Genomic DNA, 23,124 nt, shown 5'->3' with positions numbered 1-23,124 from the left:
AGCCTTATGGTGTTTTTGAAAGACTGGGAAAAGAAGGGGAAAACAAAAAAAATCTCATAAACATCATGGCCATGATCTAGACCACCCACAAACACAGTTGTGAGATAGTGGCGTTGTTTGTTTACTTTCGCCCCAGCGCCACGCGAGACGTTCGCGTTGACTGCGCAACACTCCGGCCCGTTGCATCCACCCAGATGGAGCCTACATCATCATCCATCCGTGGGAACTTCAAAAACCGGCTTCCTAGATCATCATTCGTCATTGTATTCCGCAAGAGGCCCCCGGCCGGGACCGTTTCGGCTCGGATACCCAGATCTCGTTGGTCAACCGGGTTCGCATCTTGGATCACGCCGCAGACCGCAGCTGAAAAGTCTCCAGCATGTTCCTGAAGCTTATGCATTATCCTTTCCTCGGTGCTGCCTTGACGAGCTTCAGCGACGACGACTATTATGCCGTGCCCAACACGAGACCATGTATTGTTCTTTCCCACTCAACTAATAGAGAAACAATCTCTTCTTCGCATCAGCAACCACCCAAGCCAGGCCCTCCTGCAGATTCTCCCCTGTCATAGCACTGCATCGTAATATGTTCCACTGATGTGTCCGAATCTCGTCCAACCGTAGTGCCTGCATACAAATCAGCCCGGTATCCCCGGCCTCCCCCTCATCTTCACCGTCGCCGCGGAAAGACTTACCTTTCCAATTTCTTGTTCGTCCATACACCCCTCCACATCCGTCTTATTCGCCAAAATAAGCAAACTAGCCCCGGACAGCCGCTGTCTTGTCGTCAGCAGAAATGACTCCGTCCCGTGCCATCGTATGCGGCTCACCTCTTCTAGCAATAGCCCATGTAACTCGTCTCTGCAATCATCTATTCGTAGGCGATCAGTCGCATCAACAACCCATATCAGTGCATCCGTCTTCTCGAAATAATTGCGCCAGTATGACCGAAGAGTTTTTTGACCGCCAACGTCCCCTGCGCCATTAGTACAGGTATTCACGGGGTCACACCGTTTGGCTTACATATATTTAATTTATACCTAGCAAGTAGATTGTTAACAAACATGTCCATACACGGACACTGCGTCAGGGGCGCTCACCCATCGTAGTCAATCGTCTTGATAATAAAGCCTAATGTCGGGCTAACTGTGTTGACGTCTTCCCCCATAATTTTCTTCACGATCGTTGTTTTTCCGGCATTGTCCAAGCCCCTGTGGTAGCCCGTTAATCCGAAATTCCATCGGTAATCGCCAACTATGCTTCGATGGGAGGAGCCACGCACAGCATCAATATTCTCATCTCCTTGTCTTTGAGCCGGGCTTTTCGGAGGATAGACAGCATATTGGGAGGCGGGATCTTCGCCAAGTACGGCCGCCACTATTAATATTGTCTTTCTTCAAATACTGCAAAAATTTCCGCAGTCTCAGGATTGTGCACTGTCCCAGTGATTCGGGAGTGGTGTTGAATAATGGTGAAGTTTGGATCAAATAGATACCCTCAATGTACGCCCACACGTGATGCATCATGGATCCCGACCACTTAACTGGCGGCGCCTTGGTGCCACTCAACCACTGCAACACCGTTGACCCCTTACCGCGAGTTCCAACTGCAGTTTTTCCAACCGGACACGCTTCACCATAAGCCATCAGCGCTTAGAAATCAATTGTCATTGTCCTATTTCATAAACGTCCAAGTTAGACTCTAACTACAGTCTTTGGACGTTTGTTTCTACTTCTTTTAGCTCTTGACATCTTTAGGTAGTAAATCCTTTATTCCTTATTCATCCATTTTTGATTCATTATCATCCACCTACAGCCAACAACGACCGCCTCCGAACATATCGCATTTCGACTTGCGTGTTTCAGTATCAACGTTCTACATGATTAGCAAGTTCTCTCAACCTAAAAGTAAACGCGTGCGCCCTGGATGTCTACCCATGTAGGCAAGACACTGGGTGCATGTGGAGTGGAAACAGGTTTCTCGACTCGTATTTGCTCGTCATTTCTGTGAATGTTCTTTTCAATTGTTACCTGCTGCTGATCCAGACAACTGGGGTCTAGCGACAATTTTTGAAGTGGGCGTGTTATCGGTTTGCCATACCACCATGTTCAGCCAGTGGTTATGGTGTTGGTCGTCAAATCGAACGGCCGCGTTCTTGAAGTATCCAATTTCTTGGAAGCCAAACTTTCCGAGAAACTCAGCCCCCGGTTGATAAGCTGCCGAATCCTCTTGCGAAAAAAAGTGCTCAAAGTACAGTTGGGTGTACTGGCGTCTGTTGCGCGTCACGGGAAATTGGTAAACATCTTTGGGGTCGTCGCATTCCCATACGTAATCCAGTGTACTCCTGCGAAAAGGGGAAATTGAGAGCAAAAGCCGATCCATGAGTGCAGATCCGTACAGTTTGCGTTGGTGATCAGGGTGTACTGCTAGCCTTACTTGCCCAGTATAGCGCGATGAAAGACACGGAGCTCCATACAAGTTCATCCGATAGTCGGAGACAAATGCAAAGCCAGCAACTGGAGCGGCCGGTTTTGGCTTTGCAGCCATGTACTTTGCAAATTCCTGGTAAACTTCGTCGGAGTCTCTTGGCCACTTGCTCTGGTCTAGGAAGTCATCTTGGGCAGGTATGGCAACGATGAATGGTCTACTCTCAGCGACGCAAGCATCGAATATCTTGCAGACATCATCAACCATTGCCAGTTTGTCTTGGAAGATTTGGGCATTGCATGTATTTGCTGCTTCAGCATTGATGATTTTTGCAATTTGGGCAAAGTCTTGTGGTGCAGCTGGTCGGATAACACACTTTGCTTTTGGCCAATGCTCTTCCTCAGTTCCGACTATCGGTTCTGGCTTGTGATCGAGCTGCTCCAAAGTCATGCGCAATGTCCTTGCAGTATTTTCTCGGCTCTTGATCTCCTGACTTATGTAAAGATTCGATGTCATGTTCACTTGTCGCCAGCCGATATCATTATAACCTTCGCAGGGACCGTCCACCATGTCTCGAACAGTTTCTGGTTGTGGAATGGGAGCAAGAAACTCTCCATTCTCCGTGTCAATAACGCATTGGACAAAGGATTCGTTACAAAGATTTTCGTAAGGAACGGTTACAGAAGGCAATCCCCGGAATTTGGTGAGCCAGGCTCCTATCAGACAATTGGAGCCTTCCGCTGTTGAATCATACAGAATGATACCGTTGTATTCATGCGCAATCTTTTCCTGGGCATTGGGTACAGAAGAAAGATGCACGATATGGCTGTCGGCTTCTTGATCGACAACGGAGCTGAGCGAGGACGAACCCTCTTCATGCCCCCCTTCTGTAGGAGAAACGTTGCTAACGCTCCAACTAAGCCTTCTCTTCACATCTTCTCCAGGCTCAACAGCTGTGGCAGCCTGAATGATGTGTAATGGTGCAGGAAGTGGAGTGTCTGAAAGCAAAGTAGAGGCATGAGGGGTTGATTTCGATGACCCAATGGATTTGATCTTTTCATGCTGCTCTCCAACTGGTGTGCCACAATCATCCTGAGCTGTTAGGCCTCTGGTACCAAGCTGGCTCATCGCTTTCTCAGTTTCAGCTGGTAGATTTGAAGGGCCATTTGACAGGATAGTAGCTGCTTCAAGTTTACGCATATCTGCGCTTGTAACGCTCTCAGACTCTGCATTTGCGTCAGAGGCCGCTTTGGGCAAGACCAGGATTGACGAGCTAGCTTTGCTGGAGACAGCGGTGGCCGGTTTCGACGACTTTATTTTCGTGTCTTCATCAGCGGATTCGACACACTTCACGGCCGGCGAACCGGAAAGCCAGGTTTTCATTTCCTCGCATATCTTTGAAAGGCTATCGTCTTCTTGTCCACGTGTTTTTTCTGGCGAAATCGCCGCTGGTGGAACTTCCATGGTAACCTCGATGACAGACAGCTTGCCTGCCTAGGTACTTAGTTAGTTGAAACACTCCTTTCCAAACAATGGACCAGACAGCTCACAAGGTAAAGTACGAGCGGACGATTCGTTCTCGATGAAGGAGGCGCCTGATTTCTAATGCTGATGCTCGAACTAACGCCAAAGGCTTATAGACAGTGGAAGAGTTGTATTTGAATGATCAAGAGCAAGGCAGTCCAGGAAAATATTGTAACGAGAGGAGGGGAAACAGAAAGATCTATAGGAACAGACAATTCCTCAGAAACTAGGCACCTGGTTACATTAGCGAGTGTGTGGCAGCTGCCAAAGCAACAGCTGACAGTTATAAACGCTTGGCAGCTGGCAAGAACTATTACCACCAGACCTTGTATTTACCGGACCCTTTGACCTGGAAATGCTTCTTATTAGTCGCACTGAATGATTAGCTGTTTAGAAAAGCAAGAAGAATAACATTAAATGCGTTTTGAAATATTTAAAATAACTGGGAAAGATTATCGGCTATATTTTAATGCACCTGCACCACAGCCAGACCATTGCTCCTCATATTTCAGTCGCCCTCGAGACTCAAGGAAAGGTTTTATCCCTTATGGGTTGTTAAAAGAACTGGTATCGACCAAAACTTATTTTCTACATCTCAGGGGAACAAAATCTTGAATGCAGTCAGACGTGTTAAGTGGCTCGACCTCCACCAGGCCTTGTGAAGACAGCCAGTAAAAGCACCAAATAGAACTAGTCATTGTTCTCGTTCTGGGCATCTCATTTTATAGTCAAACAATCCCACGGAAATGCAGCTTCTGGCAACACGTGCGATTCATACGAGGCGACCGTAATTTATTACAGCTTTATAATTTAGAATAAGAACGTTGTTTCATATCGGCCGCGTGGCCTAATGGCTAAGGCGCTAGATTTCGGTTAAAGCGAGTCACCGAGCTCTCTAGAGATTCCAGGTTCGACTCCTGGCGTGGTCGGAGTGGTTTATCCCCATTTCTTTTTTTGATCTTTTTTTTTTTTAAAAAAATCTTTTTATTTATTCACGTTACAGTTTCTCTCTCCGCGTATTTCTCAAATAAATGTTGTTTCCCTTGTCCGGCAAACAAACAGCCGGCTTCTGAATCACTGTTGTTTCAGCTCGCTGCTCGCATGACAAAAGAAAATTCCCAGTGAATACCAACAATAGAGACTAGAACCATGGAACAAAATCTTTCTTTATGTCCGGCAGGGCAGTAGCAATCAATCGCATAAGCGAGCTCTCAAATATCTTTGTGCATAAGGACTTTGTAGCTCTAAGTGAGTACGACTTCGCTTCGGCAACGTCTCCATTTTTCCACCGGGGCAAAGCCGAGTGCTTGTGATGCTTGCTTGATAGACAAAGTTTTGTTATGTTGATGATGTGAGTAGCTCGGTGCCGTCAAACTTGCTTCGAACCTCTGCTATGAATATCGTTTAGATCCATCCGAAGAAAGACATCTGGCACGTCGTGATAATACTTTTGAGAAAAGTACGAGGCATAAGATTCCTGAAAGACCAAGACACGGCTCGGCTCATGATGTATCGCCAAAAAATGCGGCTTGTGCTACAACGTCCCGAATAATGTTGTCTGAGATTTTGTGCTACGACAATACTTGATATTGCTTCAGTTGAGCCGACATCGAGCAATAGGCCCCTCTAGATTCACCTTGCCCACGACCAATCCTTTCTTCCGTAGCACGATATTTATTTCGGTAATGTGTCCATGGTCGCACTTGGCGAGATCCTGCAAGCGATCACCCGAGATCAGACACACGCAACTCGGCAATTACTGTCGATCAGTTGAACGCTTCCGTAACATTTGGTACTACAAGATAATAGACAGGTACATAGATATCGATGTTTAAAACCAGTTGAGTTCCTAGCCATTTGACTTGCCCTCAATTCAAGCCATCTTCCCTTGACAATCGATCCCAAAAGAAGAGAGAGAAAAGTCAAATGATTATTCATAAAATGCATCGACGCTTGCTTTCAACTGGTTATCTTGTCGTCTCGGCATTTCAGGTTATCCTGGCCCAGGATTCCAATCTAGAATCCCTACTGCCGCGGCACAAATCGCCCTTACTGGGAGATATTCGCAAGTCGCTTCGAACAGCTTGCGACGTAACAGAATTCCCTGCAAGCATTGAGGTATGGTACATCACAATGCATCGACTTAGTACCTGGCTAACACTTCGTGAGAAACTGTGTGATGAGTATTGTGAGAGCGAGATCGCCGCGAGTGATCTCAAAGGTCGCCTTTGCAAAAACTTCAGAAAGGTATACGCAAGGCAGTTATACTTCCACCAAATAACCACATCACTCACACGCTCCAGTATATCGAAAGCCTTGGAAAATGCGCCAAAGATACCCGAAGCACGGTCAACAAGCAGTGCAAGGACAAGTGCAGGTGTTCCAAAGACGACGATTGCGATATAAATGACGTCTGCAAAGACCATGCATGCAATCCAAAGGTCTGTCACAATCATCGTGAGTGTAACGGTCAAATTTGCGAATACAACAAGTGTACACCTTGCAAATCAAACAGAAACTGTGATTTTCGACCACATCTTCAGTGTACCGACGGCAAATGTCTTGCACACGTCGCTCTACCGCCAAAATGTACCAAGAATTCGGATTGCAGGTCGGGCCTAGTTTGCAGAGACGGCGACTGTCGGCAATGCCGTGCTGATTCAGAATGCCACAAGGACATGATCTGCAGCAACGACCACTGCATGCCAAAACCGCCTACTTGCGGACAACCCGGCTTTGACTGGGCAGAGTGGCGCGGTCCTTTATCCTGGAACAGCGTCAAATCACCCCCTTTTACAGAGTATGACCCGACCGTATTCAAATCTCAAAGGCCAGAGCACGGCGGTCGGACAAACACGCTGCTCATTGACAACCCAGAGGATCTCTACGGGCAGGCCATAGACATCAACCTTGCTTCTGTGATACATCAGGGATTTCTCCTCGCCCCAGAGACAGGCAACTACACATTCCTCTTTGGGCAAGCAGATGATATTGTTCTGGTCTGGCTAGGCGAAAACGCTTTCCGTGGTTGGACTCGTGCAAACGCAGATATTGAGAGGACCTATATTCCGCCTCCCGGTGACGAGACACGTACGACAAGGCACCTGGAGCAGGGAACGTATTACCCCATTAGAGTTGCATGGGGTGACAAGGGCGGAAACACAGCCATGTCGGTCAGGATCATGGCCCCAAATGGCACAGAATTGACTGGCCAGAACGGTGGCTACTTTAGAACCGAAGCGTGTGATGGTTCATACGACAAGTTTCCTCCATATGGCCGGTCGTAGTTGGTGACGAGAGGTCAAAGTGCGTGATGTTGGTGATGACACTGATGAGTGATAATTAATTGAATTGGTGGTGGTTTTCGCTTGCAGAATGTTTTGAGCTGCTCGTTAGTGCCTGGCTATACACAAGACTGTCAATATACGCGTTCGAAATATAATTGGATGACGAAAGCTGGCCCATTTCGAGTAAACGGTTCGAGTAGGGGTGCAGGAGAACGGAGGTTCAATGTTGAGGAAAGATCATTGACGATTGCTGCCCCTCCTGAGTCCTGACCTTGCACATGGCCTTTGGGCGGGCACCGCACATGATTTTAGCGCTCAAGGTGCGAGGTGGGCTGCATGTGCGCAACTTTTCTGGACCGTTGGGACTCCGTACTCCCAAACGTAACTCAATCCTAGACCATACTCTTGTACACAATTCCTTCTTGAGCCCTTGATTCCTCTCGTACCAGCCCCCCTTCAGCATTTTCCTCCACACTAATTCAAAATGGCTCGCAAGTTCTTTGTCGGCGGCAACTTCAAGATGTGAGTCCGTGTCAAACAGCCGATGCGGCATTGCCCCTCCATGCCCCGCGTCTACATGCGTTGGGAGCTCGCAAAACACCGCAGGTCAACTATGGGATAATTCGGCCGCTGGAACAGAACAGCAAGAAGCGATTGCTGACAGTCATGTGCCAGGAACGGGACTGTCTCGTCCATCAAGGAGATTGTCAAGAACCTGAACGAGGCCACTCTCGATGCTGAAGTCGGTACGTCATCCGGGCAAGCCATCCACCCCCGAAACAACGGAGCATTTCATGCTAACTAGCAAACAGAGGTCGTTGTTTCTCCTCCTGCCCTATATCTCCAGCTCGTCCGTGACAGCATCCGCTCTGGCATCGAGGTTGCCGCTCAAAACGTCTTCGACAAGCCCTGCGGTGCCTTCACCGGCGAAATATCTGTCTCCCAGCTCAAGGACAGCAAGATCAACTGGGTCATCCTGGGCCATTCTGAACGCCGCACCATTCTCAAGGAGTCTGACGAGGTGGTCGCTTCCAAGACCAAGTACGCCACCGAGAACGGCGTCGGCGTCATCTGGTGCTGCGGTGAGAGCCTCGAGGAGCGTGAGGCTGGCAAGACCATTGAGGTTGTGAGCAAGCAGCTCGAGGCTCTCAAGGCTCAGATCAACGACTGGTCCAAGATTGTCATTGCCTACGAGCCTATTTGGGCTATTGGCACTGGCAAGGTTGCTACCACTGAGCAGGCTCAGGCAGTGCACAAGGCCATTCGTGACTGGCTCAAGAATGTCAGTGACAAGGTGGCTGAGGAGACTCGCATTCTCTATGGCGGCAGCGTCAATGAGAAGAACTGCGCTGAGCTGGGCAAGCAGCCTGATATTGATGGTTTCTTGGTTGGTGGTGCTTCACTCAAACCTGCCTGTACGTTTTGGCACCCTGTCTTGATCTTTCACTTTGATATTATTCTAACCCGTCTCATAGTCATCGACATTATCAACTGCAAGAGGCAGTGAAGCGTGCGCAAAGCAACAAAACTCTAGCCGAGGGTCTCGCAGCGCCCCTCACAAAATTATAGTCTGAATAAGGCACTTTGTAGACGTTCCTACATTTCGTTTCTTGATGATACAGTGATGACGGTGAATGTAGACTTTACAGACGTATCGTAGTTTTTTGTCAATTTTCCTTCTCGTGATCAAACTTGACCAACCGTTCAAAGTCCAAAGTATCCAAGCCGCTCGATGCTGAAATCACGATGTTTGCCCATCTTTAATACAAGTAATAAATACATAGAAAGTTTCCTTTCCAGTTGCCTTTCTTTCTTGAATCCTCTAAAGCTCATGAAGTCTCATACAACCATTCCCTTTCCGTGGTATGGTGACCAAATTCCTCTGACACTGGGGTTGGTACTTGTGACAGCCTTGTTCGTTCTCTTCAGCTTCTCGCCGCTTGCATCTCGTAGCAGCTCTACTTTCTGTAGAATCTCGTACGGCGATAGGTTTCGTACGCAAATAGGTTTTGTGCGTCCGTTGATGTAGTGTCCGATGATGACGGGGTGTTTACCGGGTCGGGGGGAGACGGCGAATTCGACTTGGGGGTTTGCAGCTGCGAATTTAGGGAGGAGGGACTTAATGAAACCGCTGCACAGATCTCGTAAGCACGTTTGATTCACTCTATGATCGAATCCATCGGAGAAACCTACTTCATGCCCTTTGAGCTTCCAGCCCAATCGCAATAATGAAAGTCCATCTTCTTGCATTGAAGAATGAATGACCCGACGCCATTCTGCTATCCGTCAGAATCAATTGAAAAGGCAATTAGATTCGAGGCAAAGCGTATTTGTCATACCTTGCCGCTCGCAACGGCGCGCAATGCCTTTACTGTCATCTTGCTGTGGCCACAGGCAATATCCTCATGGTCCGTTTGGCGTGCCAAAGGGAAGGTACTCGAGACTCACTCAAAAATTCAATGCTCACGCTGGGGGTCGCCAAAGTGGGCTTAGCGTGGTCCGGGCCAGCACCGGCAAAACTCTGCGAGGCATCCTCTCCCCAGACGGGGCCTCACAATTTCCAAGAGCTTTCGCATCGCATTCATAGCAGCCACTTGTGGTCATCAGATTTTGCAACGCTCCCGGCAGCAATTACCCCCAACTACGGGCTGGGTGACCGTCGCATTTCGGCTGTCAATTGTGCTTTTGGATTTTTACGCGAGTTGTACCGCCTGAGCCCGGCATCATGACTGACAAGCTTCCGCCGAATCTGTTGGCTCTGTTCGCGCCACGTCCACCTTTGCGATGGGTAGAGCCGCCAGATTATGCCCCTGAAAAGCGCAAGACCGCGCCCATTCATGGCGTTGCTGCGTTATTGCCTCAGCTTCAGGAGTACAAGGAGACGGATGTGTACAACCCCACGGAGAGTTGGCTCGAGGCGAAGGACAGAAAGAAGCACGAGAAGAAGGAAGCTGTCGAGAAGCTACTCACCGAAGGGCCGAAGAACTGTTCGTCATTCGTGTCATGTTCCTTGCATTGATAATACTCGGTGCTAACATTGAAAGCAGACGCCCCAAACGAAGACCCGAATATTCGAGGCGATGCATTCAAGACTCTGATCGTTGCGCGGCTCAGCTACGACGCCGACGAACGAGACTTGGAGAGGGAGTTTGGCCGGTTCGGTCCAATTGAGCGCGTTCGTCAGCCACAATCTGTTGCAAAACACAAAGAGGATGCTAATTGAAACGTAGATCCGCATCATCACTGATACCCACGCGCATGAAAAGCCCAACAAGAAGAAAAAGGCTCACCGTGGATATGCTTTCGTAGTGTTTGAAAGAGAAAAGGACATGAGAGGTAACTATTTCCCGTGTATACCCCGTTGATGGCCTTTCCAAAAAAAAACACGACCTTCCCTGGATGTATATCTTGGAGATGCGGCCCTCAAGCTTGCCTACTCTCTGTGAAGACACATCGAGACACACACAAAATGGCCCTCAAGCTTGCCTGGTCTCAGTCCCTTCTCCTCCTGTTCTCTTTCGTCCCTCAGACCTGGTTGCAACAATCGGTGTTTATTCTGGTAAGAGTTGCTAACACCTGCGCCTTGGTGGCGCATGTACAATGTAGCTGCCCTGGACTCCTGTGATGGCATTCGCATCAAAGACAGACGCATTAAAGTAGATGTCGAAAGAGGCCGAACCGTCAAGGGATGGAAGCCCCGTAGATTAGGCGGCGGCCTCGGTGGACGTGGTTACACCAAGTCGACCCCTGCTCGTCCTGGAGGTGGCCCTGCCGGCGGCTTCGGCGGTGGTTTTCGTGGGGGCTTTAAAGGATTCGAAGGAGGACGCGGCCGAGGCGGCTTCCGTGGCGGGTTCGGTGGCCGTGGTGGAGGATTCAGAGGCGATGGGCCTCGTGGAGATAGGAATGGCTTCGGTGCGCCAAGCGGAGCTCCTTCCGGCCCCGGAGGCGATCGCAGAAATGGTGACCGTGGCTTTGGCGGCGGGCATGATTCCAGGGGTGGACGATCTTTTGACGATAGACCTGGCGGTGGTTACCGTGATGGCGGCCGTCGCACTGGCGGCAATATGGAACCAATTGGGCGCAGAGAGGGTGGGTTTCGGGACAGAGATAGAGACCGTGACCGTGATCGTGATCGGGGCGACCGCGACCGCGACCGCGACAGGGACAGGGACAGGGACCGAGGAGGTCGGGACTACGACAGGCCGCCGCGCGACGATGATAATCGGAAACGAGGATACGACGGAGGTGGTTACGAAGATCCGCGAAAACTGCGACGCTATTAAGCATCCCCTCCTCCATATGGTGGGTATCACTCGAAGTTCTTGAGGTATGCGACGGTCTGTGCCATGACCTGTACTCCCATAACTCTTCTAGCAGTCGTGAGACGCATTCTTTGCAAGCGCAGGAACCACACCCCGTGTATGTTGCCGAAGCCGACATGCCCAACTCCAGAGGAAGCACAAGGTAATGGAATATTGATGGAAAGGTAAACTTCTTACTTTGTATTTCTGTTTGTACTGGTAGGTTAGAAACAAAAATTAGCGTGTAGCATGGAGAGGCTACTGGTATTATTGCTATCATTACAACTAGGTAAGGTCAGAGGTAAGGCGCATCTGACTACTGACCGAAATTTGGTGAAGGGGACTTTTTTCTTTTCGCATCAAACCGTCTCTGGCGCAGGTCTTGCGAGGACATACTTGCCTACTGACTTGTCGCACAAAAAAAGAAGCCAAGCTCTTGTACAGGGAGAGAAAAAGGTGCGCTTGTGAGGATAGTTGTCATGTAGTACTGTTTTTATTGGGAGTCACCAGGGTCTCTAAATGCATATGAACCCCATCTTAACCAAGCAAAAAACCCATTAAACGCCAGGTCCGTTGAATAATCCACCCGGTATCAGTCGTGACTGCAGACTTTCAAATGTCAATGATCTTCATCTCAAAGTACCTCGTCCGTAGTTTCTTTTTCTGTTCCCTCGTCGTCGTTAATTTTCGCCCACACCCTCCATGGCTGACGGATCAACTTCCGTGACCTCTCCGCTCGCCGAGCTCCAGTACCTAGGTGGAGGAAGAAGAAAAGTCAGCAACAGTGTTATCATTCCATTTACAGCTACAACGGTACCGGTGGGGACGTACGCCAGAATCTTGACCTTGAACTCGGAGACGCACACCCCAAACAACTTCAGGAGCCTCGTTTGTCTCGAGTCCAGCACATCCCCCTCTTTGCAGACCACGTAGCCCTCGCCTTGGCCGCTCTCATCGCCCAGCACCACTCTGCCCTTGACCATGCGCGTCGGCACGTTGAGCTTGCGCAGCTCCGGCTCGATGGTGTGCTCGAGGGGCACGTCGTGCTCGACGGGGACTTCTCCCGCCGTGGCGTACACGACGCCTGCGGGGATGGTGAAGTCTCGCGGAGAGGCGACGCCCGCGCGGGCAAAGTCCACGGGTGCGAAGTTGTTGAAGTACTCGAGGATGGACTCGGTGGGGCGGTTGGTCAGGAGCAGGCCGACGGTGCCGCTGAGGTACTGGGTTAGGTCTTCGATGCCGGGGGCGATGGCTTCAGAGGGAGACTGGCCAAGGGCCTTGGCCATGAGTTTGGTCTTGCCGAAGAAGAGTCTGGCGTGTGTCAGCGGGAGGAACTGGTGAATTTGGAAGAGGGGGGCGGCAAATTACCTGCTGTCGTTCAACTCGTGGCGCACGTTTTTCAGGTAGCTATTGCGCATGTTGTCGACGCTGAATACGAAGCAGTGCTGGTACTCGGGCACGGCATCGCGGATGTTCTGGAACAGTTTGTCCTTTTGCTCGCGGGTCTTCTTGGTGACTTGGGTCAGGTGGAAGACTTTGGCTCGTTTTGACTTGGGCATGGTGGCGATTTGTGTGCCGATATGTGATTAGGAATTTGTGGGTGTGTCCTACCGTCCTCAATCCGGGCCTTTCTGGGTAAGGAAATTGGCGAGTTTGACGACGCGGAGGCGCTGTCGCTGTGTCGTGCGAGGCGGTGGATGGTGGGCGGTTAAAAAAAAAAGTTGCGATATCATAGCTGCTGATAAGATTGTAAAATTTCGAGGGTCAAAGTGCTGCGGTACGGAAATACTGGCGTGTGAGTGGTCGGTTTTGGGGGTATGGGCGGGAGTGAGTGCCCCTGTGGGAGCCAGACAGCAGGACGCCTGAACACCCCGCAAGCGAGACTCGGGACTCGGGACAGGGAGGTCCCAGTACTGCACCTTCAACTAGGAGCCCCAGTGCCATTATCCGCATGGCGAGGTTCTCATGCTCGCCATTTATTGTCACGGAGCGTGAGCCGCCAGTTTCCATGGCCATTGACTCTTCTGCTTCACTATTTGAAACCTTCGTACGTTGCATTTGAAACAGAGCTCCTTCGTTTGACTGGACAGCTTCAACAAGCAAGTCACCGGCATGGCAAAATCCTGCATCAAGGGATCCCACATTAGGATTCCGGGCACGGGGTAAGAAATTACCTGGATAGAATCGGTATTTGGGAAAGCTTTACCTCAGCAGTACACGTCGGCTGTTGATGTCGATGACAAGGATGCAACGAAAAACACCGCCGACATCCCATAAAGACCCATGACCGGCAGATGATGCAACATCAACACAAGGCATCATGTCAGCGTCATCCCATCAATTCCCATTCCCATTCGAACTACACTGTAGAGTTATATTCCTCTCTTGGAGACACCACTCGACCACACCATGCCCGTAACTAGGCCATCTGCGGATCGACACTATCACTACTCTCTTCAGCCGCTCTGACTCACGCCGGGACCATAACGCGAACAACCCAAGGAAAACCGGCCAATACCAATGGCTGGAGCCTGTGCAGTCCATCATTTGCACGGAATCCAACAAGCATCTGTATCGGCGCAGAATAGTCGAATGTACGTGGACATGTTGCAATACCGCTTGGGCTGATGGCACCCCGGATCCAGTACCCTCGGTATGCAACATACGTCCATGAACCAGGCAGCATCAGCCTTGTTTGCGTGGAATTACCGAGATTGACTGCCCTTTGTGACTTGGTTCCTCAAGCCAGAACGCCTTGGGCTTATTGTGAAGTCGAAACCTTCCATGACCCTTGACAATACTCTGTTCAACTTGCGATATATGGGACATCCACTGGTGCGGTCGATACAGCCGTCGCCTTCTTCGCCCCTACTTGTGAGGATGAGACGTACCCTCTGCGAAAGAAATACAGAGTCCATCACACAGCTATCGGCTTTCCTATGCCTGCGCTCGGTTTCAACGGTACCTTGGCGCTCGCAGATATATCGTCTCCGCCAGCATCCTCGTCCAGACCGACATCTTCAGGCGATGACTCTAACGACATTTTATCCGGCCTGGCTGGCTCTGTTGGCAATCAGCTGATGAAAGGGCTGTTTATCGGCATGGGGGCTGGGTTGTTCTTGGCTTTGGTTACGTGCTGTTGGCTCCCTTGTATAAGGAGATGGGATCGAAGGAGCACGAGGTCAAGGGCGGAAGAGTCTATGGCCATGCAATACGCTGGTTAGCATGGCTCCTTGGGTATTTGAGAGGGTATAAATGCATTCAGTATTGGGTGTGGACTAAGAGTATTGCGTCAGGCGCTTGGAGTTTTCGTCGGGGTGTCGACTTTGGTAACTGAGTAGATGTGTTTGGTGTTTGTTGTACCAATTCCTGTTACTTAGTATCGCATGCTTGCCGGCTGCACTGACAAAGGTGGAGGGGCCTCCCCTCGTACAGGCTGTTATTGTTTCCCTTTATCACACTGAGCAACGAACGGCCAGTTCATTGTTTCACTTTCCATATGATGATGAGGTTCAAATATAGTTTTTTTTAAGTTTTTTTTTGCCCGCCGTAGCCGAAACTTCTGGGAAACCCTTGGTTCGGGTGTCGGTTAATTTTCGTTGACGCTTTTCATGTTTCGCGGATCTATTTCTGGACAAAGGATATTGTTTACACGATGTGTGCAACTATGGGGGCATCTGGCCCTTGTATTTGGCTCCTTGCAAACCGCCCACAGCTGCTGTGGCACAAACACTGCCGAGGACAACTCTCTTCTGTGGAACAAATTCCCCCGGGCTGAAGGAATAAATAAAATTCATGTGAATACCGTTTATTCCAAAGGGTTGACGAGATTGCTTCGCGCGGCTTCACACGACTTTCAAGTACTTAGTAGGCATGATAATTACCCTGTACCCCGTGGCATTACGAACGGTAACAAGCCAGCAACAAAATTATCATTTGTGGTCTAATGCTTAGGTACCAGTGAAATTTTCCTTTTTATTAGTGCATTCGGTTAGGTCTGGTGGTTTGTCGTGCAACTATCAGTTTTTTCTCCCCTTGTTCGAAAGTCTTCTACCCTGATGGTGTCGTTCTGCCGCTATTCAGCTTCTGTTCATATATGCTCGCAGGCTGTTGCTTGCCAGTTCACCAAGACAAGAATTTTATTCGTGAACTAATATGCGTAAACGGGAAACATGAAAGGAACAACAGCAAAACCACCAACACACAATAACCTAACCCTAACCCGACGCCTCAAAAATCCTCACCTCTAAGTGGGCCGTCTACACTTCCGACCATCGCAAGCCACGCACGGACCACATGCCATTTTGACGATGACCACCTTATTGTGTTTTTTTCCCAATTCCTTTCACTTCACTTCACTGCACCTCAACTCAACGCAGTTGCCATTTGCATCACCACCTCATCTCACCCTCCTTCTCCCTTCTCCCCCACCCTCCCTCGAACTACCTGTACAGGTTTTCTTCTCTTCTTTGCAAAGCTTTAACTTGCTGCTCTACGCTTCCCATCACCGCGATACCCTTCCGTGCCCGTCTCCTCCCGCCACCCGCCTCAGCAACCTTTGTCATCAGCTGTCTACCAGGGTCTCTTGCCATTGTCACTTTGCGATCCCTCGTTGATAGGCACCTCCATCACGAGTCATCATTAGGGGCATTAAACCCGATCGTCCTCTCCTTGCGACCTTTCCGCATCGATACCCACGCGCGCACGCGATCTACCACCTTTGTGCCTTAATTGCGGCCCTACCACGCCCACACCTATACCTTGCCGGATCATCCAGAAGAGGGCGACCATGGCTACTAACGGTAACTTCGCGCAGCAGGAGCAGTACAAGGCTGCTGATCCTGCTGCTGGCGCCGAGACGAACAACAACAGCGCTACTCTTTCAAAAGATGAAGTCGGCTGGTATTTTGTTGAGCAGTACTACACAACTCTGAGCAAGTCGCCAGAGAAGCTTCACGTATGTCATGAACCAACTTTGCCGTCGTCAGCTTGATACATTCCGACTAACTGAACCATTCCTTGTAGCTCTTTTACAGCAAACGATCGCAGTTTGTTTACGGTCGCGAGACTGAAGTGGCCAACGTCTCTGTTGGACGACATGTAGGGATTCCCGTTTGCCCTGCCCGCTTTACCCCGTCGCGAACTAACCATTCTGCCACTTAACAGGCCATCCAGGAGCGTATCAAGGCTCTTGACTTCCAGGACTGCAAAGTCTGTGTCACCAATGTCGACTCTCAGGCTTCCTTTGATAATATTGTCATCCAGGTCATTGGCGAGACCTCCAATAAGAATGGCGAGCCCAAGAAGTTTGTTCAGACCTTCGTCCTTGCGCAACAACCTTCTGGGTATTTTGTCCTCAATGACATCTGGAGATACATTATCGATGGGGATGAGGATGAGGAAGCGGCCGCCGAGCCTTCCGACGCCCCTGCTGTTATTGAAGAGGAGACCGCCGCTCCGGCTGTTGCTGTGACTGAACCGGAACCTGTGCCGGAGCCGGAGCCGGAGCCCGTGGCGGAGATTATCACGGAGGACTCCATCAAGTTTGATGCTGATGCTGTTGACGAGAAGCTTCAACAGGCTGCTTCTGCTCAGGTCGATACCCCTGTCAATGGTGAAGATGCCATTGAGACCCCCAAGGCTCCCGAACCCAAGGTTGAGCCAGCCGTCCCTGCCCAGGAAGTCTCTGAGAACCTCACCCCCGAGGCTGAGAGGCCTAAGGAGCCCAGCCCAACACCTGTGGCTAAAAAGGAGCCTGTTCCCGAACCCGCCATGCCTCCCAAGCCGATGACCTGGGCCAGCCGAGCTGCTGCCGCCGCGGGACCCCGACCTGTCGTACCTCTTCCCAAGACTGCTACTCCCCCTGCACAGAGCCAGAGTAGAGCTCCTGCTCCTGCTCCCGCTCCCGCTCCCGCTCCCGCTCCCGCCGCTGCTCCCGCCGCCTCAGCCCAGCCAGCAGCCCCTGCCGCCGCCGCTCCTGCCACCGAGGTTCCGGCTAAGGAGTCGTCTGGCTGGCAGACTGCTGGTGTCGACTCTAAGCGCCAGAACCGCCCTCAGTCCATCTCTGGGAACGCCGCTGAGAAGGAGGGCACCCTTGGCTACGTCAAGTACGTGACCGAGAAGGTTCAGGAAGCAGACCTGCGCAATGCTTTGGCTACCCACGGTGAGCTGTTATACTTTGACATCAACCGTCAAAAGGTACGTTTACATATGACCACATTGAAATCAGAGGGCGAATGTTGACTCTTTGGATTATAGAACTGTGCCTTTGTAGAATACAAGACCTTCGAGGGCTACCATGCCGCAGTTTCTGCTAATCCCCACGTTGTCAACGGTGAGAACATCGTTGTTGAGCCCCGTCGTCCCAAGTCTACAGCCTACGGTGGTAACAACTACGGTTCCGGTCGAGGTAATGCTTCTGGTGGCCGTGGACGTGGAGGTTTCGATGGCAACCGCAATACACAGGGCAGCTCTCGTGGTAACTTCTCCGGCCAGAACCGTGGCCGTGGAGGTGGTGCCCGTGGCCGAGGTGGTGCCCAGGCCAGCTCCTCCTAAATAATGGCCGCCTATTTACCCTTGGACTGAGAGATGACTCAACTGCCACAAGGATTTGAGTGTCGACAGGGCAAGCTTCGCTTCACTCACGACAATGTAATGCCGGGTGAAGCCTAGTCTAATCCCTATGATAAGATATTTTGCTATGGAAAAAAAGTGACGGATAATGTCGGACGCTCTTGTTAACAGAGCTGGGATGTGGATACAGAAGTGGCGCGGAGGTGATGGTGTTTATTGAGTTGGAACTGGATCCAAATTTGGGGACCAGCGCCGGCGCATATGGGTTGAAGTTACATCCGGGATTACCTATTTCTTTTCATTATTCCCTATTGTTTTTTTTCTGACTGCATTGCGCTGCCGAATCAGCATATCTGGTAGTATGGTTGTTGGAGGATTACGATGGAGACGGAAAACGGAACCACCTTCAGCAAGATGAAAGTCTATGCTGCCAAATGCATTATTTGCAGCTGGAGCCTTTTTTAAAAGTTTAATAGTGTGTGATGGATCATCGGATCAAAGATGATGGTCTGGGGTCACAGGAGAAGATTAGGGAAGACCAATGTACAAATTTTCGACATGACATGGTGAGGAAAAGATTGGCGAAAGATGGGGAGGACAAGGCGGTATCAGGAAGGACGTGTAGGTTCTCATGACTGTTTGGGTGACGAGGGTGGAATCGACAAGATGACGGACTGGACAAAAGTTCTTGGCTTTCTTTGGTGGAATAGCATAGCGGGAGCAGTCGAAATAATCGCTGTACAATATTAACAATGGACATAGTCATACACACCGTGTTTGCTCTGCTGCTGCGACCTGTGTTTGTGCAAGGGGGGGTGTACAATGGTGCTGGGGGAAGGAATCCGAAAACGTGGGAGAATTCCAACATTGACCAGGTACGTGTCGAATATTATCGCACCGTCCATGGACGCAAGGTCACTCACGCCCACGACTATACATACACGAGCAGCAATTCCATGCCGCCAATGACACCCGGAAACAGAACAACGTTGACGGGAAAGGAAGTGCAGCGGCGATGCGAGGCAGACGGAGACATCACAGTCACAGTCACAGCCAAGAGGGCGGAATACATGAGCCCAAACAAACCGGACACGACCACGCGGAGCTCCAGCAGGATCTTTTGAAGGCGCCGCAACGTTCAAGACGGTGCTGTGCGTGTTCTGGGCCTGTGCCAAGAAGGGACGTTCCGAGAAGGGATGGGATCTTTTGTCTCGTGCGGAGCTGGGTGGACGTTTTTTGTCGCGTCCGCGGGCCCTTGTTTTTTTTTTATTTATAATTTTTCTTTATACGCTGTGCTTTGTGTGTCTGCCACAAAGGGCGAATTCAGGTGGTTACTCGGCAGACTTGGCTGCCGTGACGGGTCTACGAATTGACATGCCTACATGGTCGTCGGGCAATTGGCTTCTTTTTTGGCTACATGCCGTGGTGTGCATGTACATACAAACATATCCCGGTGCTGGGTGTGTGTGACGTCTTATTAGAGAAACGGAGAGATGTCCGTTGTACGTTAAACGACGGGACGTGGCATGGCATGAACATGGCAACATGGCATGAATCAGGACCAATTATGCCCAGGAAGGCTTTAAGAGGCTGCAACACAGGGAGTAGTTAATGAATGTACATACATATGTATGCATTACATTAAGCTAGGATTCTCAACCTGACCACGGGGCTATGCAAGAATGGAAAGCTGACAGCTCCTCTTGGAATAATACGACCCGGCATGCCGTCTTATTATTAATCGACAGGCAAAGATGAACCGTGCGTTTTGCTTGCGCAATGGTTCCTTGCTGGCTGCACAACACCAAACCCGAGGGGGTCCTGCAGCAGCAACCCCTTGACGATGGGGTTAAAAAACAGGCAGGCACTGTTCTCCGTGACCAAAGGCTTACTTGCCCCTTTGAGCTGCAGCAGGGCGAGCGGGTACAGTCTCATGAGCGGGTGGCGTCGGCATTGTATGTTGTATGTACATATGTATGTTATTCCCAGGCAAACGCGCGCTCCGAGTGTAACATATGTTTATCAGACTCTCTCTGCGGATTTCAATACAATATTGACTGCTTCTGCACGAGTTCTGGAAGGAGTGGAGCAGAGCCCATTTGAACATTGGTTTTGTGGTCATTGGCCATTTTGCTCCCTCCTCGGAACTCGGTCGAAGCCTGGCAGTCCGCCGCGTTCGTCTGTAGGCCCTTCCACGACAGAATTTGAAGCATAACGTGTCTAAATCTTCAGCTTTTCAGCTTCAGCCCTGGCCTGGTGCTGCCTTGCCACCTCTCCCCACATCGCGGCTAAACTCAGAGGGTGAGGACCTTGAAGTACTCCGTACTCCGTATCCCTCGGAGCGGCCCTGTGGAACAGTTGCTGAAAAGACCAAAGGTCATGCAGAATCGTATTCCTTCTCCAGCGATGGGTGAGATGGGTTGGATCACATCCATTGCAATTGCAATTCAGGGCAGCAAGGGCCGTCATTCCCTGCACGGCTGCCTGCGTCCCTTCGTTTAGTAGGAACTTTGCACAAGACCCAATGCCCATGATATCCGTTGAGCCATCTCCAAGTGCATGTAATCAAGCAACACACCACTTGTAATGCCGATGGTCCGGAAAAGGCCATAATTTCGCCGGGTAATGGAAAAACACCCGATCCTTCTCGTCGGGTTGCAAAAAAGGTAAATCGATGACGACGTCTTTGATGTTATGGGTAGGCGGCCGCTGTAATTCATGTCACAACATGGATGCTGATCACATACATGTCTCGCAGGCTGCGTCTGTCTTGTGCTTCATCAGCCAAGTGGGTTTCGTACTCTGGCCATGCAAACACAGGTAGGGATCTGCTTCACCAGTAAACAGAGTGACTGCGACTCGTTGCACCTACTGGCTGGCGCTCATGTGTGAAAAGCGCGCAGGAGCAGGAGCAGGGGAGCCGGAGCCCACGAAACCAGCATGAAGTGGAGGGTCCCAGTCTTGTGCTCCCTGCTTGATCCTTTGCACATATGTACAATACTCCGTACATACATATGTACTTAAGTATGTATGCGAACACGGTGACCTAGGATACCGGGAGCTCGAGAGTTGAGCCACGTACTGTCAGGAAACGATGGTTTGCCACTTTTGAGCGTTGTAGACAAGCGGGCCACGAGCATAGCATGTTTGGTAATTCGGCAGAGGCGTTTGGAAAGGGTGCGGCGGCCTTATTCGTGCCTCGTAATAATTCGTAAACCCTTGATGTACATGAGCCAGTATTGCCGTGCGATCAAGTGCTCTGGTGCATGTAATTACATGGGTCGAGCGCATGTATTTCGCCGCCCCCAGCTGCTGTAATAATTAAACATTGTACTTGCCGAGTCGGTGCTCCAGACATTGCAGGCCAGATACACAGTAGATCGGCATTTGTGAAGCAACCAGGGTGGAGGGGAACGGGTCAAAGGGGTGTGAGGGTGGTTGTGATGACACTGATGAGCGGTGGCTGTCTGTGCGTGCCATCGGAACGTAAAGCACATAATCGCAAGACCGGATAGGGAGACCAGACCAGGCACTGAGCAAATGTGCTTGAGATACGTACAGGATGCCATGTGCGTGGCACAGGGACAGGATGAACGGCTCCCTGCCTATATCAGCGCGATATAAGCTGATCGGGTTGGCGGGATGTGCCGATCAATCGCGGATATGTGGCGGCTTTGTCGTCTGCTTGGCATCAATTTTGGTGTTGGTTGGCTCAAGAGGCCAGAGATGCAGCATGTACAATACTCGTACATAGTCGTGCATATACTATGCTGCAGTTTTGAAAATAGGATTCTATGGAGCTGCCGTCTGAAATTGACTCCGCAAAGAGACGAGCTTTCCCATGGCGTATGTATGCACTTCGGCCAACCGTGCGAGTCATCCCAGCAATCGAACGATACGGGCTGTTGAGGACGACTGCCCGCGGCATGTTTCACAAAATGCCGGCGATCCGATAGGAATGCTACATGGGCAAACCGAGAAAAGTTTCGAGTCGTAACAAAATATAAAGGCATTGTACATGTGACAATGCGAATGGGGCGTTCGACCGAGGATGAACACTGACGAAGCTTTGGGCAATGGAGTGAATCGAATCTTTGAGCTCCATGGCATTGCATTCGTGTGCACCATCCCGTTGCCATAATGACCGAAACGATGTCTAAAACCTTATCCTTCCTCTTCAGCTAGTCAGGTGGAACTTTTCAAAACATGCATGACGTTGAAGCCAAAGCCGAGCACAGTCAGGCCAGGCTGAAGAGTTGTACTTCGTTGTCACGCAGCAATAACGGCTAAGATGGAGACGACTTGGACCCGGAACTTGTTCAGCGCAAATCCAATAGAGAGTTTTGTGCATCTTATACGTAGGGCAGAGTGCGATGTCTCTCCCCAATGCAGATCTGTCCCGCAACGACGATGCTCTGAATGGCTCACTCCGACTGATATGAGGGTTGCAAATGTGTCGTCGCAAGACCGCGGTAAATCCGCACGAAGCGACCATGATGGCTAACATGGAACCTGCTTCCAGAACTCGACATGGCCTGGGGCTACGCAAACATGGATGGAGTAACGACTCGAGGACTGACTGAGAAATAAGAAGCAAGAAGTGAGATGGTCGCCGTAACAATCAGTGTTCGATGGATACCCCCAGTGTTGCAGAGGGCAGAGGCAAAAGGTCATTTGCTGGAACGCCGTAATCGACTTGAGAGCATTAACGCAATGGCACCCCAAAGGTGCCAAGGGCATGATCAAAAGTTCCGGTGTTTTGGGCCGAGGGGTGCGCGCATCACTCCACACGTATCTTATTGGATGGCCAGATTTGCTCAGAATTTCCTCCTTCCGTCCAATCTGATCTCTTGTCGACAACCTGCTTGGTTTCTGGACAGGTCAAAGTTGGGCAAGGTAGCGTCGAGGACCTTTGTGTTTGCTTGGTCAGCGTGACCTATCTTCTGAGAGAAGGATTTTCGTCCTTTACCAGTGCAGGTGTGCCACGGTTTAACAGCCATTGTCGAAACGAAG

The 23,124-nt window shown here is 50.5% G+C and overlaps 9 protein-coding genes and 1 non-coding gene across 10 annotated transcripts; 4 read left to right on the top strand and 6 right to left on the bottom strand.

Moving 5' to 3' along the window:
• Nucleotides 1–121: 121 nt before the first annotated feature.
• On the bottom strand, nucleotides 122–400 carry G6M90_00g015990 (uncharacterized protein; the record flags this gene model as incomplete). Its single annotated transcript, XM_066129781.1, has 1 exon — nucleotides 122–400. The coding sequence occupies one exon, from the start codon at nucleotides 398–400 to the stop codon at nucleotides 122–124; it is 279 nt and encodes a 92-aa protein (XP_065985580.1).
• A 94-nt stretch (nucleotides 401–494) lies between these two features.
• On the bottom strand, nucleotides 495–1,340 carry ARL2 (ADP-ribosylation factor-like protein 2; the record flags this gene model as incomplete). Its single annotated transcript, XM_014693444.1, has 6 exons — nucleotides 495–626; nucleotides 695–775; nucleotides 830–975; nucleotides 1,023–1,039; nucleotides 1,100–1,210; nucleotides 1,282–1,340. The coding sequence occupies 6 exons, from the start codon at nucleotides 1,338–1,340 to the stop codon at nucleotides 495–497; spliced, it is 546 nt and encodes a 181-aa protein (XP_014548930.1).
• Nucleotides 1,341–2,018: 678 nt separating this feature from the next.
• Nucleotides 2,019–3,890, bottom strand: G6M90_00g015970 (uncharacterized protein; the record flags this gene model as incomplete). The annotated part of the gene is made up of 1 exon (XM_014693445.1): nucleotides 2,019–3,890. The coding sequence occupies one exon, from the start codon at nucleotides 3,888–3,890 to the stop codon at nucleotides 2,019–2,021; it is 1,872 nt and encodes a 623-aa protein (XP_014548931.1).
• An 896-nt stretch (nucleotides 3,891–4,786) lies between these two features.
• On the bottom strand, nucleotides 4,787–4,879 carry G6M90_tRNA00000032. Its single transcript has one exon. It is a non-coding gene; the product is annotated as a tRNA-Arg (tRNA).
• Nucleotides 4,880–5,891: 1,012 nt separating this feature from the next.
• On the top strand, nucleotides 5,892–7,237 carry G6M90_00g015960 (uncharacterized protein; the record flags this gene model as incomplete). Its single annotated transcript, XM_066129780.1, has 4 exons — nucleotides 5,892–6,068; nucleotides 6,120–6,197; nucleotides 6,254–6,391; nucleotides 6,626–7,237. The coding sequence occupies 4 exons, from the start codon at nucleotides 5,892–5,894 to the stop codon at nucleotides 7,235–7,237; spliced, it is 1,005 nt and encodes a 334-aa protein (XP_065985989.1).
• Nucleotides 7,238–7,721: 484 nt separating this feature from the next.
• tpi-1 (Triosephosphate isomerase) lies at nucleotides 7,722–8,744 on the top strand (the record flags this gene model as incomplete). Its single annotated transcript, XM_014693447.1, has 4 exons — nucleotides 7,722–7,759; nucleotides 7,913–7,983; nucleotides 8,050–8,652; nucleotides 8,713–8,744. The coding sequence occupies 4 exons, from the start codon at nucleotides 7,722–7,724 to the stop codon at nucleotides 8,742–8,744; spliced, it is 744 nt and encodes a 247-aa protein (XP_014548933.1).
• A 332-nt stretch (nucleotides 8,745–9,076) lies between these two features.
• Nucleotides 9,077–9,615, bottom strand: MRPL51 (mitochondrial 54S ribosomal protein mL43; the record flags this gene model as incomplete). The annotated part of the gene is made up of 3 exons (XM_014693448.1): nucleotides 9,077–9,368; nucleotides 9,431–9,513; nucleotides 9,577–9,615. The coding sequence occupies 3 exons, from the start codon at nucleotides 9,613–9,615 to the stop codon at nucleotides 9,077–9,079; spliced, it is 414 nt and encodes a 137-aa protein (XP_014548934.1).
• A 347-nt stretch (nucleotides 9,616–9,962) lies between these two features.
• On the top strand, nucleotides 9,963–11,520 carry usp101 (U1 small nuclear ribonucleoprotein; the record flags this gene model as incomplete). The annotated part of the gene is made up of 4 exons (XM_014693449.1): nucleotides 9,963–10,224; nucleotides 10,285–10,412; nucleotides 10,468–10,573; nucleotides 10,844–11,520. 4 exons carry the CDS (start codon nucleotides 9,963–9,965, stop codon nucleotides 11,518–11,520), a joined length of 1,173 nt encoding a protein of 390 aa, XP_014548935.1.
• A 698-nt stretch (nucleotides 11,521–12,218) lies between these two features.
• Nucleotides 12,219–13,097, bottom strand: mrt4 (Ribosome assembly factor; the record flags this gene model as incomplete). Its single annotated transcript, XM_014693450.1, has 2 exons — nucleotides 12,219–12,849; nucleotides 12,907–13,097. The coding sequence occupies 2 exons, from the start codon at nucleotides 13,095–13,097 to the stop codon at nucleotides 12,219–12,221; spliced, it is 822 nt and encodes a 273-aa protein (XP_014548936.1).
• A 3,230-nt stretch (nucleotides 13,098–16,327) lies between these two features.
• G6M90_00g015910 (uncharacterized protein) lies at nucleotides 16,328–18,093 on the top strand (the record flags this gene model as incomplete). Its single annotated transcript, XM_014693451.1, has 4 exons — nucleotides 16,328–16,495; nucleotides 16,564–16,638; nucleotides 16,705–17,736; nucleotides 17,797–18,093. 4 exons carry the CDS (start codon nucleotides 16,328–16,330, stop codon nucleotides 18,091–18,093), a joined length of 1,572 nt encoding a protein of 523 aa, XP_014548937.1.
• Between the last annotated feature and the right edge of the window lie 5,031 nt (nucleotides 18,094–23,124).

This window comes from Metarhizium brunneum, chromosome 1 (assembly GCF_013426205.1).
Source record: "Metarhizium brunneum chromosome 1, complete sequence".
In the NCBI taxonomy this organism is placed as follows: domain Eukaryota; kingdom Fungi; phylum Ascomycota; class Sordariomycetes; order Hypocreales; family Clavicipitaceae; genus Metarhizium; species Metarhizium brunneum.
The sequence above is the reverse complement of the archived record's forward strand: the minus strand, read 5'-3'. Positions and strand labels throughout refer to the sequence as shown.